The sequence below is a fragment of the Cajanus cajan genome, chromosome 3 (assembly GCF_000230855.2).
Source record: "Cajanus cajan strain Asha chromosome 3, NIPB_CcT2T_4, whole genome shotgun sequence".
In the NCBI taxonomy this organism is placed as follows: domain Eukaryota; kingdom Viridiplantae; phylum Streptophyta; class Magnoliopsida; order Fabales; family Fabaceae; genus Cajanus; species Cajanus cajan.
Genome location: NC_138519.1, coordinates 69,806,888 through 69,821,200, shown reverse-complemented (window position 1 = coordinate 69,821,200; position 14,313 = coordinate 69,806,888). Strand labels below are relative to the sequence as shown.

Sequence of the window (14,313 nt, the reverse complement as noted above, 5' to 3'; positions counted from 1 at the left end):
GCAAAACAGGAGAACGGGCCGTTCTGGATGCAAAAATACACAATGACGAATGGATCAAAACGGGTCGTTCTACTTGGGCGTTCTAGTTTCAAAATTAACAGACTACGCATGCAAACAGAACGACCCCTTCTGCTTGAAGAACAGGCCGTTCCAGTTGCAACATAAACACAACCTGAACTACAAACAGAAAAGAAAAAAAAAATTTAAACACTACTCAAAATTCGGTTCCCCGGTAACCGAATTCTGATCATGAACAGTAAAAGGTGCTACTTCTGTAAATAAATTGGAACAGGTGCTGTTTTGGTAAAAAAAAAATTAAATTTTATTTCAGTAAAAAATTCTCGCAATGATTGTTGAAAAGAGATGATACTGGTAGCGATCGTGGCGGAGGTGCTGGAGGAGTACACGGCGTTGCTGGCGAGGGTGCTGGTGAAGAAACAAAGGGAAGGGTACGACGGATGAGAAAACGAATTTGAATTTAAAATTTTTAAAATTTGAATATTAAATAATTTGACACATAAGAAATTAAATAATATATAATTAATGTTTATTTAGCATAAAATTCATATCATTAACGTCTATTAAATTTTGGATGGTAAATTGTTTGTGGGACTAAAATTGCTCATTATTTAAATTTATGGACTAAAATTAAGCAATTCAAATTATGAAAACCAAAATTACTCCTACACTAAATTAGGAAGACCAAAAGTGTAATTAAGTCAACTAATTTTATATTTTTCTAAATTTTATGTTTCTTAGTCATATAAAAGTCATATGACTTATCATATATGTCAAATTATTAGTTCATGCAAACATTAAATTGATATTTTAAAGTCAATATCTCATTATTATTTGTAAGTCTTAAACTACCATACAAGTTTAAGAACTTTACATTATTCACTATAATGTAAGTGAGGTTTTAATTTTATTTTGTAAATCGATATATGTAACATTTTCATAACACATAAAATAGTAATATTTTCTCACTTTATAACATTTCTTTCTCATAAAATTAGTCAGAACTTGGAAAACAATGTTGCTTATTTAAGTAACTCAAACAAGATACTCATAGATTCATCCACTCCAATGCTAATTTGTTGAAAACACCGGATCTATTATAAACTCTCATAAGAACATGTGCTTTTAGTCCGTGTTCTTGTCAGATACTATGAGTTTACTTGCTGCCACAAGACCAACATTTTGTGGGCATTAATTCACATTTATACTTTGATGTAGAAAAATCCTGTATGCCCTCCGATGATTGCGCACTGATCCCTCCCCACTACTCACTGTAGGCCAAAAGTCAAAAAGCTCAATCAACCCATCGACGACCTTTCTTCACCGTCGGATCTAAAAGTACAAGTATCATCACCAGCAATCACAATCTTCACTTAACCATAAACATTACCAAAAGAAATACTAATAAAAAACAAATTACTATTTGGATGTTTCCTCTAAATAATTTTCTTCCTTCATAAACATTTTTAATTTTTTATTGGCTCCATGAATCTCAATGAGTAATTAATCCACGTCACATCCAATACACTTATTCTATATATATTATAAAAAAAATATTAAAATATTTAATTCCCCATTTTTTTAATAAATCATTATATCTCTTAAATATAAAATAATAATAATTCTTATATTTTTTCTAAATAACTACATAACCTTCTAATAATTCTATTTGTAAATAAATATTAGAGATATGAATTACCTCAAACTTCTATTCATATATAAATAAGATAAGGGTGATGAGTTGGCACTTAGAGCATATCAGCACCGTCCGATTGAAACTGCATCGGTTATGATGAGACTCAGCAGCACGGAAACAAGTGCGTGTTTTCTTTGGCGCCCAGCGAGTAAACTTGAACGAAGAAGATTTTCCAAGCGCACGCCCCACACACACTCTCTCTCTAGAAAAGCACTCAACAAAAATGGGGACACGATGAGTGTGAGAGAGAAAGAGACAAAGAAGAAGAAGAAGAAGTTGTAGAGAGAGAGAGAAGGCGAATCCACCGCAATGCTTCTTCGATTTCTTCTGCTTTGGATGCTCTGTTTTGCTTGTGTTTCCTTTGCTGCACGGCAAGGTGAGGTTCAACTCGCTCCTTCTTCTCCCTTCTCTATCGTTTATACGCATTGAAGTGTATCAATTAAATTTGGATTGTAAAGTTTTCTCACACGTTGAATACTTTGATCCTGAGAAGCTTGTCCAAACGTTGAAACATGTTACGAGTTACGACCTCACTTTTATGTTGATGTTTTTCATTGTTGAAACAGAGGTTGTAATTTTATCACAATTTTTTTCTAGAATTTTTCCGGTTAATGAAGGTTTGTCAAACAGCATTATTCTGAGTGATAACTGATACTGCCATATTGGAATTTGTCCGGTTGGGTTTGTCTGTTATGTTTTAAATGAACACACATGTTGTGGAATTTGGAAACCATTGCTTATAATTCATCAACTTTTGAGACAAGTGATCGAGTTTCATTTTCGCAATATTTTGGGAATGAACGAAATTTATATCGAGATTTACGACTGACAGAGCAGTTTCTACGTGATTGTAGCTGTGTCAAAATTGTACATACTACAAAGGATTATGATTTTCAAAACTTTTATTTGTATGTTATTTTTGTGTTTTCTCCTCTTTTGATTTGGTTGAAATTACTGCAGCACCATTTGCTATGCGCTTGAGCTGTGGGGCTCGTCAAAATGTACAAACAAGAGTAACCAATACCCTTTGGCACGAAGATATTGGGTATACAGGAGGCATAGCCGCTAATGCATCTCGTCCAAGCTACATTACCCCACCACTCAGCACTCTTCGCTATTTTCCTTTGTCTGAAGGTCCACAAAATTGTTACATCATTGATAGAGTGCCAAAGGGTCACTACTCAGTCAGGATCTTCTTTGGACTTGTTGGTCAGATTAGAGATGGCATTGAACCCCTATTTGACATTTCTATTGAAGGCACGCAAATATATTCTCTGAAATCGGGTTGGATGCATCAGAATGATCAAGTATTTGCTGAGGCGCTAGTGTTTCTTACAAATGACTCTATCTCAATCTGTTTCCATAGCACTGGTCATGGGGATCCAGCAATCCTTTCTATCGAGATCCTTCAAATTGATGATAAGGCTTATTTGGTCCCCCAGTTGAGTCAAAGGATAATACTTAGAACAGTTAAAAGACTGAGTTGTGGCTTTGGGCAGTCAAAGTTTGACGTAGATTATAGTGGGGATCCTTGGGGAGGGGACAGATTTTGGCAAAGTATTAAAACTTTTGGTCAGGGTTATGAATCTGATCAACCAAGGTCTGTTGAAACTATGATCAAACATGCTTCGCATTCACCAAACTTCTATCCAGAAACTCTTTATCAGTCAGCTCTTGTTAGTACTAATAGTCAGCCTGATTTAACATATGCATTGGAGGTGGATCCCAACAGAAACTATTCTGTTTTGTTACATTTTGCAGAGATTGATAATTCAGTGACTGCAGCGGGGCAAAGGGTCTTTGATATTATAATAAACGGTGATCTTGCTTTCAAAAATGTTGACATTGTAGAATTGAGTGGGGATCTCTATACGGCCCTTGTGCTTAATACAACTGTTACTGTTAATGGGAGGATTCTGACAATAACATTGAACCCAAAGGAAGGGAGTCTCGCCATAATCAATGCCATTGAGATATTTGAGGTTATAATGGCCGAGTCAAAAACTATATCAGAGGAAGGTACGTGTACTCATCCCTATTAGTGTTACAGTTTTTTCGAAAAGAACGTCCATACTAATGATATATGATATTTAACTATTTATTGTATTATTAAAGAAAACCTACATTGAATTTGGCTCAGAACTTGAATGACTTTGAAATATCCACGATCAAGGTTAGTGTTAGGTCATTGGAAGCGAGTGATAACATTATGTGTATGTCATGTGCTTAGGAGCTGTATTATTGATGTTGGAATATGCAGTTTCTAGCTTCTTTTTATTTCTAATCAATTAAGACATCTCAAAAACTCTAATTTTTGGGTCTATTATAGCTTGTGAAGAGTACACCATGGAATTTATTCCCACTCAAACATATTAGATCCCTTTGTCTCCTTATGCTTTTCCTTTATTGACTGCTTTTGGAGTTCTTACTTACCCATATCAGAGATGAAATTTGTTGACCACTTGGTTTATAATACTTGTTCCGTTTACGTGCTCTCTTATTCATGAACTATTAATGGTAGAAAATGCTGCTTTTGGTAACTCGAATGGATGTTAACTTTTGCAAGTTTATTATTGACGTTTACTCTAGTTCGGGCTTTACAAACATTGAAGAAAGCATTGGGGCTTCCACCCAGGTTGGGATGGAATGGTGATCCTTGTGTTCCTCAACAACATCCATGGAGTGGAGTGGATTGCCAATTAAACAAAAGTAGTGGCAGCTGGGTCATTGATGGACTGTAATTTCTTGTTATCCTTACGTGAAGCTTTTTTTGTTTTATTACATTTAATTGTGTGGTAGTTTTCGTCTTAATAATTCTTTCATTCACTTTCACTTTATCAATGGATAACCTTCTATTAGGAAGAAAAGGGGAAAATTTTTGTGCTTTGGCCGTATGCACAATGACAGCTTTCATGTGAACACTAAGTGAATATACGTCTTTTTCAAAGTGTAACTTCATTTTTACTCTGTTTGGTGATATCAACTTTATTATTATGTTTCTTATTTGAGGATGTAACCCTTGCATTGATCCTCCCCATTCTTAAATTCCTTTGGGAAAAATTCATTTTTAGAGAGGTTAAAATTCAACTTTTGTTCTTATATATGGCTAATTTTTAATTTAGACCCTATATGAAAATTTCTCAATTTAATCCCTCTATGTATAATCGTTTTGAAATGGGTTCGCGTCATTTGTTTGGAATTGTTACATAGCGAAGTGTATGGATCCAATTGAAAATAAGTGCTACATATAAGAACTAGAAATACTATATTTTCGGATCCTATACAGGAGAATTATTTTCAATTTGGCTCCTAGTCATACTTCAAAGTAATACATGTTAATCTCGCTGTATTATAATGGCAAAAGACAAAAAGGATGAGCTAAGTTGAAAACAATCTTATGTTTAAGGACCATACTGAATTTTTTAAATATAGATATCAAATTAAAATTATCACATATAGGGACAAAATATATATTTTAACTCTAAAAAATTGTAGAACTACACCCAGCACTTAGCTAAGAGATTGGTTCCACCGGGTACATAGATATGCGATTTGTGTTGAAAACTGTTTTGAATATTTAATCATGTTGAATATTCCATGTTAGTATTTTTGTTTTTATATTTTAGTTAACGAGTGCTTCGTATGTTGATGAACAGTGGTCTTGACAATCAAGGTCTGAAAGGTTTCTTGCCAGATGATATATCCAGACTACTTAATCTACAAATCCTGTGAGTTCCAGAAAGGTTTTCCAAGTATTTTTGGAAAAGATGTTGTATGCCTAAATATTTATATCAATGCATGGATGCACGTGTTATGCTTGCTGTATTGGTGATCATAAAAACCTATATGAAGGGCTTAATTGAATAACTAGAGACAAATAATTGAGTAATTTCTCATAACTTGGTATTGGTAGGCCGAGTTCTTAGTTAGCCAATTATAATTCTGTACTTGGACGTTATTTAGCAATTATTTATTTTGATCTTGGATTAGGTAGTTATGTGTTATGATATTATAGTGATAGTTATAAGACTGTAGAAAGCAATTAAGGTGTAAGATTGTTATTTCTAGTTTTTAGAAAGCGGAAAGTCCTTGTTACTGGAAAACTTGTGTTTGTTAATGTTTGTACTCAAATCTGGCCTAAAAGCCTTATTATTTCTATAATTTCTTTAGAATTTAATGTGTTTATTTCTTGAGTCCAACAATGGGTGCATCATGTTGGATGCCAATGCCACGGACTAGGATGAACACAAAAGTAGAAGGCTTGGAAAGGCAAGCGGAATTGATCTGTTAGTCTAGTGATGTGAGTAATGCAGATCCAATTCTGACCATCATCATCATCTGAGGACCAAAGGGCAGAATGTAGAAGAAATCCAAAGGAACTTTGATGAAATAAAAGGAAGAATGATAATTTGTATAAGACGCATGATTCATTGATTTGTTATAGAAATAGATGAAGCAAAAGGCTCTGGAGATGTGATCATGATGCAGAAGTCCTAGTTTTACAAGATTTCCTGTAACACAACCTCATGAACATTTGGATGCAAATTCCACAAACACTCAAATAGGCGGAACAGAGAGTTGAATTGCCCAATTTTGGTTTAAGTGATCCAATAGGTTGGTTGGCTCAGACCGAAAAGTATTTCAAAATTCATAACACAAGACTAGAGATGAAGATGCCTCTAGCTTTTGTGCAAATGGAGGGCTCTGCTGTAAATTAGTTTTGGTAATTGAGAAACAGACTGCTTGAGATGGATTGGGAAAGACTGACAGCAAAATTGCTCAACACATATGCTGGAAGTGGAGTAGGGAATCCTTTTGGGCAACTTCCTGGTATCCATTAAACAAGTTGGGTAAGATTATCTGTTGCAGTTTGAAATGTTGTTTGAACATTTATCAATGCATTAATTAGAAGGATGGTGCGAATACATGACCTGCAAAGTGTTCCAAAGGCAATCTTCCTTAAACGACTGATTGAAGGCGAGTTGCTTGGAGAAACTGTTATTTTCCAGACAATTTAAGTCGAGCTACTGAACAGTGTTATACCTACAATTTAAAATCATTGCCCATTGGCCTTGACTGGAAATTCAAATGCCAATTTTAGCATCAACCAGTCTACACAATTTCGTAATAGGGACACAAGGCATTTGCCTTATCAAGAATATATTAAAAGAAAATCATGGTTTTCTATCTGGCCAATCACTTTGCCACTCCATAGGGAAGAGTTCAAAGGGGTTGATTTACTGGAACTAAATTTCAATGCTGATCTACAAGGGACAGTTTGCTTATTTCAACCATGAAGACAAGGCTGCATCTGTACGAGAGGCATTATAATAGGCCAAGTTTTGAATTAAGTGGTTACAAATTATAATTCTGTATTAGGAAGTTGTTAGGTAGTTATTTTTATATTAATTTCAGAATAGGCAGTTGTATGTTATGACCATTATAATGGTATATAGGTTGTGTGACAGTAAAAGACAATTATGGTGTCAGATTGTTATTTATAATGTTTTGAAGGGGGAAACTCCATGTTTGTTGATGTTTGCTAGGTGGCAGACTTGTTTATTGATGTTATTCCTAGTGTTTCATTTCTAGTGTTTTGAATGCGGAAACACCTTGTGAGGGGAAACCTTGTGTTTATTGATATTTTTACTCGTATCTAGCCTAAAATATCATATTACTTCTGTAATTTATTCAGAATTCAGTGTTTATTTCTTGAGTCTAGTATTTTGGATTTTTTTCAATTGTAACTTATTATTCTTCAACATACAGAAACGACCAGCTAGTTCGTTTTCCATTTCTTTGTGCTTATTACTTATTAGCATATGAATTGCAGAAACTTGAGTAGGAACAACATCCACGGAGCAATTCCATCCTCACTTGGTACAATAACTGGTCTGCAAGTGCTGTTAAGTAATCTCTGCCTCTTTCTTTTTCTTGTTTTAAGTTTGTGAAGGTGGGAAACACGTTCTATGAATTGTTGTCTTGGCTTTGGCTATCATGTTATTGTCATTTCTGAGTGCCATGTAATCATGCAGTGACCTATCCTACAACGTTTTCAATGGATCAATTCCAGAAAGCCTTGGACAGTTGACATCATTACAAAGACTGTAAGATTTTCCAGTGTTTAAGTAAACCCATAAAACACATATGAGGACAACAAATCTGTATCCAAATGTCTTCATGCAGGAATCTTAACAGCAACCTCCTGTCTGGAAAGGTCCCAGCAACTCTAGGAGGAAGATTACTGTACAGAGCTAGCTTCAAGTATGTTATCAAATATTAAACTATAGACAATTATATAATACGTAATCACTAGTGCTACGACAGGATATTCCGCATGTACATCTTTGTTCACTTTGTTTTTGCTAAGTAACAAATATTTCTTACTTTAACTTGTGGATGCCTGCAGTTTTACTGATAATGCAGGTCTTTGTGGTATACCTGGATTACCTACATGTGGGCCTCATCTTTCTGCCGGTGGTAAAATCAGCATTGGATTAGGGGTTTCTTTTACATTTCTCCTCCTTATTATCTGTTCAGTTTGTTGGTGGAAAAGGAGGCATAATATCCTCCGAGCTCAGCAAATAGCAGGTAAGGGATACTCATGATCTGTGGATTACAGTTGCGCTAAAAAAAAAAAACACATTGTATGTTCCACTTTCACTTCCATGATTCCATCTCGCATGTTTGGTTCAACTCATTTAACTGATGAACTATTTCAAAAACTTAGTTAGAGCATTTCGAGTTGGGGGTTGCTTATAAACAACTTCATGTACTACATCATTGTCACATCAGTTCTGGTTCACTTTATGGATTGCTTAAATTTAAGCAACTTATAAAGTAATTTTACTAAAATTTAAACAACTCATAAAGTAGACCAGAGCTAATGTGGCAATGATGTGGCACAGGAGGTTGCTTATAAGCAACCTTCACTAGAAATGCTCTTAGGTCGAACTAAAAATGCTTAGAATTAATTTGATGCCAAATACTTTTTAATGGGTCTGGTTGGTCGGCCCATTTGCCAACATGTGCTTGTAATTCCCACGGATGACCTTGTGAAGCAATAAGCATCAAGAAATTATATTGAGTGAAAATTCATGCTACTTTTCTCTTGCAGCAAGAGCAGCCCCATATGCAAAAGCCAGGACCCATTTTTCACGTGACATTCAAATGACAAGGCATCATAATAATCAAGGCAAAACCTACACCGCAGCTGAGAATGGGCCCATTTTGCTTTCATGATGACACACATCATTATATTACCTTTTGAGTCTTGGTATTCCTCTGTTTACCTGCCATCAAGTTGTTTTTTTTTTTTTTTTTTTAATTTAGATTGCAGAATCGCCCTACTAATATAATCTGATCCACCATCTGATGGTGCGTCACTTCCACACCGTATATACTGAGAGTTTCTTGAGACAAGACACTTCTTACACGCTGAGAACTTCCGAAAATTGTAAATCAGAAAATTTTGTTCATTATCGTGTTTACTTTTTTTGTCCTTTTCTAGACTACTTAGAACCTATGATGGAAGAAAAAATTTCTATATAAACGCACTGCATCATAGAAACTAGCCACGCTGCCAAAAAAGTATTGACTTCGTCCTCCATATTTTATAAAAGAAAGAGGTAAAGAGGATGTGAAAGAGGTGATGAAGGGTGAAGAAAGGGAGTTTGGAGTAAGATAAAGTGAAGTGTTTTCCGTAAGGAATGAGTAAAAGAAAAAAATAGAAAAGAACAAAGCAATCTAGAAGAACTTTTATAACTCAGTATCACGGACATACCAAAACAAAATAGAATGTACAATCCCCCAAAACTGTTAAAATTCTCCTCTTCCTCCCTAATTTCATTTTATCCCCCATTTTATATCACTTCTACTATTTTTAACAATTCTGATGCAGCACTAGTACTGGGCCAACTAATTGCACACAAGACCGGCCCGGTCACATTTGAGCTTGTTCCTTATTCCTCTAAACAGTTTCTTAACTAATAAGTTTGGGAGGAAGGTGTGGAGAGGAGAAAAGGATAAGGGGAGAAGAAAAATAGTTTTGAAGGTGAAAAGAAATATAGAAAGTACTTTTTAATCCACAATCACAAGTGTTTGGAAGCCACTCTTTATCACTTGTCCCCAAAAAAATGATAAATTATATTTGTACGTGTCTACAATTTGTTCGAAAGGAAATAGACCGCCAAACTAGTGAGCAAAGGATACGAACATTTCTATTTTTGAACAAGTTGAACGCTACTTGGTTGGGATGCACGTAATTACATAACAAACTCAACTATTGTAAAATTGTAATTGTAAACTTATTGCTAGCACCGTAATCTAATTATCCACACATCTGAATTATTGAGATCAAGCAAAGTAAAGATCTTCGACTCACAATATAAGATGAATATATGCCCTCCATAAATATCTAGAAAGGATTCGATGCGCTGTGACTATTTATAAATGCTGGAAATAAGCTAAGCTTATGTTGCTCTAAGGAGTTTCTATGTAAAATTGCATCTTGATGAATACTAAAGGTATAATATATTTGCAGCCTACGACACTATAGGTGTAATATAATTGCTAGCTACAATGCTTCAAATTCATGAAAGGGAAGCAACTCGCTAAGCGTTTTCTGTGTCACTTGAGCCAGCTTGAGAGCCAGTTTGAGCATCCAAATTTAACTCCTCTTCAACATTGTCAGCTATCCTCCACCTGTTAGATGCATCAACCGTAATTAAATTTTAGCTTAACTTGACATGATCAAATTCATAATCATATTTTGACACTATACCTTTCAAGCACGAACTTCCCTTCTTTGTACATTTCATTCTTTTCATGTGCTAGAACCTGAATATGAATCCAAACTCGTTATTACTTCAAACTGCTTTGAGCTCATAAAAAACGTTATGCTGATATATGTTAATAAGAGGAAAACAGAGAAAGACTAAAACAAGTGGTTGCATGTACACGATGTTATTGTTACCATGGGTGCTTTAATAGACAATCCTTTTAAATGAATCCGGAGACCACATCTTTCTTAATGGCATCAAATGTTTAAATAATTTAGGATTCTCTTTCCATGATAGCTAATTTAATTTGAGTCGAAACATGACTTACATTAAACAAATCCAGTGGGATAGAAAACAACTCTTTGTATTAATTTACAGTTAAAAAGATAATGAGCCCTCTAAATGCAGCTTACTTTTTTCATGTTAGATCATAAATGGATTTATAGACAATAGATTGGGAAAACAGAAATTACTCATCTGTATTATTTTTATTAGCAATAAAATTGTTGGAAACTATAATTAGGGTAAATTTGAGTGTTTAATATGATTTTATGTATAAGATTCATTGTACTCGCAGGGTTATTGACATAAAAGTATCGGATTTTAAATTTCAGATGTGCTCACTTATTTATAGTGTGTTTGAATTGGTGGTAAGAAATCATGATGAGGATAAAATCATGGTGAAATCAACACAAAAGCAACTATTTGTCATACTCACGGTATCACCAAACATGCACTAAATCAACTTCATTGCCAGTTTTAACTTTCAAGACTCACCCAACCACTAATTAATGATCTTGAGGAAAACCCTCATGTATAAAGTATGAAAGAAAGGAAACTAGAGCTGCAAAGGTAAAACTCACATATTTCCATCCAAGAATTTGTCCACAGCAGCAACAAAATATGTCTTCAACTGTGTGCAATCCAGACATCATCATTCTCTCCACCTGAGGCCCAAGGGTTATATTCACCCTATTAGAGGCCAAAAGTTAACAAACAAGGAAAAAATAGTTAGTCACAAAGATTCAAGGTAAGGTGTTGATAGGTAAAAGAAAGGCAATAATTATGCGAGTCAGAAGAAAATCATTTTTTTTCTTTCAATATCATTGACAAAACCATGATGTTTCATTCAAAATACTTAAGGTGGGGGAAGGATCCTGAGGGTGGGACAACTAAATTCGTCCATCACAAAATACTTAACAAATATTGAAGCGGGTTGATATGAAAGTACAATAATAATCTGAAAAAACAAGGAACATGGGATGGGAGAGAGGGCCAGGAAATAGAAAGTGTTTCAAACAACTTACACATTGCTGAAAAGGTATGCTCTCCCTCGACTGCAGTTGAAGTTCTGATAATTGCAGGGAAACATACTAGAGTCAAATAGCTAGAGCATATGGAAACAAACTAGGTACATTTTCAACAGTGGAATAAGTAACAGCAATTTATGATAATTAGCTAAGACAGGACTAAATTTGACTGTTGAACTTATTTTCACGACTTTGGATATCTATAACTTGTTCTATTATATTCTAAATGTAGCCAGCATAAATGTACCAAAAGTATCAAGATATGAAATAACTCAGTTTCCTTTTCAAAGCAAAAGCAATCACAGATGTTGGCCCACTGTCTACTCTTTGCATTTAAGCTCAAGATAAAAGGAAAATTTAAAACGTTATGCATCTTTAATTACAGAACCTTAGTAAAATTTAATCTATGTATCATATATAGCCACAGAAAACAAAATTTTGGCAAAATAAACAAATTCTAACCAACCGTATGGAGACGTTCATTTTAAAACAGAGCTCCCTGTCTCACACCCACAATGGATGTGGTGTAGTAGAAGTGTGACAAAACATAACGGCAAGTGTCTCATTCTCAAAGCTGTCTTATATTTTACACAAACACCTTTTCGTGTGCATCGAGTATTTAAAAAAAAAAAGGCAAAAAAACAAAACAAAACTCCTGCTCCAACTTCCAAGTCATTTCTTTGGTCTCTTGCATGGGAATAAGTGGGGGAAAAAACACCACCCATGTACATCCTTCCACAGGGCACAGGCTCTAGAAGAATACATAACACACATGTTCATTCAATTACTTTCCAAATCCATGGATTCCCTTTCATCATCAGAATTTACAGTGGAGTTGTGGACTGAAACATGATCTACCTCCATATTTACATTTTCCCCCAAATTAAAGTTCTATTGTTCTCTCATTAAAAGTTATTCCAATTTCAACAAAAAAATATCCTCATTAACCTCAATTTGACCCTAAAAGATTGATTTATTTACCTATGAGAAAAGTCAGCACTTCTCACTTCGAAGAATTAACTCTTCATATGAGCTTCTTTACCCACACGATCCAACGTTAGCTCAACATACGGTTCTTTACAGATTTAAATTAACTCATAAGGTTACTCTCCCTCCCTGAATTTTCACCCAACAGCTTCTCACTTCGATGCTAAAAGCCTAAAAAGTTAATTAATTGAGCTCATGAAATAAACATTTGCCCCAATTTCCAACCTAGCATCATCTCATATAATTTAGGCATTTCCAAACTCCAAAAACCAGCACCATGTACAACACGCTCGCCTCAATTTAGAGACTCAAATCATCCTTCTCCAGATATCAAATTAGACACATCATTCCAATGAAAACAAAAAGAACCAATGGATTATACGTTTCCAGAAACTGATTGCAATTCCCAACCCAGATGCATGCAACCAATAATCTACAAAAAGAAAACAACTTTCGAAACGACCAATCCATTTGGTCGTCCTGGCCCTGATCCATTTTAAAAAAGCGGCGAAAATTCAACCTTTAAGCAGCAGAAAAAGCGAGTTTTTAATTAAATTCTTGAAAAGAAAATAATAGAAAAAGAGGGCATTGAAATGGAAGCTAACCCGAGAGAGAATGTTATCAGCGAGGGCAAGAGGGGTATCGCATAATCTGCATCCGTAAGATCTGCCATCCAAATCAAGAACAAAAACCCTTCCCATGCTCTCTCATAAACCCACACAACACAACACACCACAACACCACCCACACACGCGCAATCATATAATGTTCTGTTATGTTACCTCTTCTCTCCTTCTTTTTCAAGAGTTTAATGTTCTTGCGTAATATTCTCCGTAAAATTATTTTATATTATTTTAAATTAATTATTTGCATCATAACTCTATAATCTATTTTCTTCTTTATTAAAGTTCTTATATTTAAAATACATCACTTAAATATTTTAACTCAAAGGAGAAATTTGACATATATGCCCGATGTTGATTTCAATTCAAAATTGCGTTAGTAAATTGTTGAATTTGAATAAATAAATACAAATATCTTCACTACATTAATTAATTAAGCTCTTTAACAATATTAAGTATAAAAGCAAGGTAATTTTCTTGTAATGTTGGTTAGTTGAAAAAAAAAATGCATGTCTTGCATTCTTTTTTTTGAGGGGCATGTCTTGCATTCTTTAGTTATTACAAATATTTTATTTATAAAAAATGAATAAAGGATAATTAAATTCATCAATTAGTATATCTTTATAGGTACATTTGACTTTGACCACCTATTTTTTTATCCATACGTTGACCACCTATTACGCACTTATTCAAGTTTTTTTTAAAAAAAACCTAATAGATTTACAGAAGAAGAAAAAAAGAGTTGGGGGACACAAAATCTAATTCGGTGCTTTTTGAAATAAATTATTATTTTTTGTCTATTGTGAGGATATTTTTGGTGCCTACCACAAAATTTTCAGAAATAAAAGTAAACTATAAATTTCGTTCATAAGTCAAAATAAGATCGGGAGAAAATATTA

General features: G+C 34.3%; 2 protein-coding genes across 2 annotated transcripts; one reads left to right on the top strand and one right to left on the bottom strand.

Moving 5' to 3' along the window:
• Positions 1–1,880: 1,880 nt before the first annotated feature.
• Positions 1,881–9,204, top strand: LOC109788638 (receptor-like protein 4). The gene is made up of 9 exons (XM_020347413.3): positions 1,881–2,090; positions 2,675–3,733; positions 4,304–4,451; positions 5,371–5,442; positions 7,548–7,619; positions 7,750–7,821; positions 7,901–7,978; positions 8,124–8,305; positions 8,832–9,204. Exons 1-9 carry the CDS (start codon positions 2,024–2,026, stop codon positions 8,954–8,956), a joined length of 1,875 nt encoding a protein of 624 aa, XP_020203002.2. The 5' UTR covers positions 1,881–2,023; the 3' UTR covers positions 8,957–9,204.
• An 897-nt stretch (positions 9,205–10,101) lies between these two features.
• On the bottom strand, positions 10,102–13,575 carry LOC109788637 (protein yippee-like At5g53940). Its single transcript, XM_020347412.3, has 5 exons — positions 13,397–13,575; positions 11,802–11,845; positions 11,358–11,466; positions 10,497–10,552; positions 10,102–10,417 (listed from the first exon to the last, which is right to left on the bottom strand). The coding sequence occupies exons 1-5, from the start codon at positions 13,490–13,492 to the stop codon at positions 10,327–10,329; spliced, it is 396 nt and encodes a 131-aa protein (XP_020203001.1). The 5' UTR covers positions 13,493–13,575; the 3' UTR covers positions 10,102–10,326.
• Positions 13,576–14,313: the final 738 nt, after the last annotated feature.

Excerpts from the sequence above, each read along its gene's own strand:
- LOC109788638 (XM_020347413.3), top strand. The coding sequence starts at position 2,024 with ATGCTTCTTCGATTTCTTCTGCTTTGGATGCTCTGTTTTGCTTGTGTT. Across the intron at positions 5,443-7,547 it reads CTACTTAATCTACAAATCCT|AAACTTGAGTAGGAACAACA; the intron begins GTGAGTTCCAGA and ends TATGAATTGCAG. Across the intron at positions 7,620-7,749 it reads ATAACTGGTCTGCAAGTGCT|TGACCTATCCTACAACGTTT; the intron begins GTTAAGTAATCT and ends GTAATCATGCAG.
- LOC109788637 (XM_020347412.3), bottom strand. The coding sequence starts at position 13,492 with ATGGGAAGGGTTTTTGTTCTTGATTTGGATGGCAGATCTTACGGATGC. Across the intron at positions 11,467-11,801 it reads GCATACCTTTTCAGCAATGT|GGTGAATATAACCCTTGGGC; the intron begins GTAAGTTGTTTG and ends GGCCTCTAATAG. Across the intron at positions 10,418-10,496 it reads GGGAAGTTCGTGCTTGAAAG|GTGGAGGATAGCTGACAATG; the intron begins GTATAGTGTCAA and ends TGCATCTAACAG.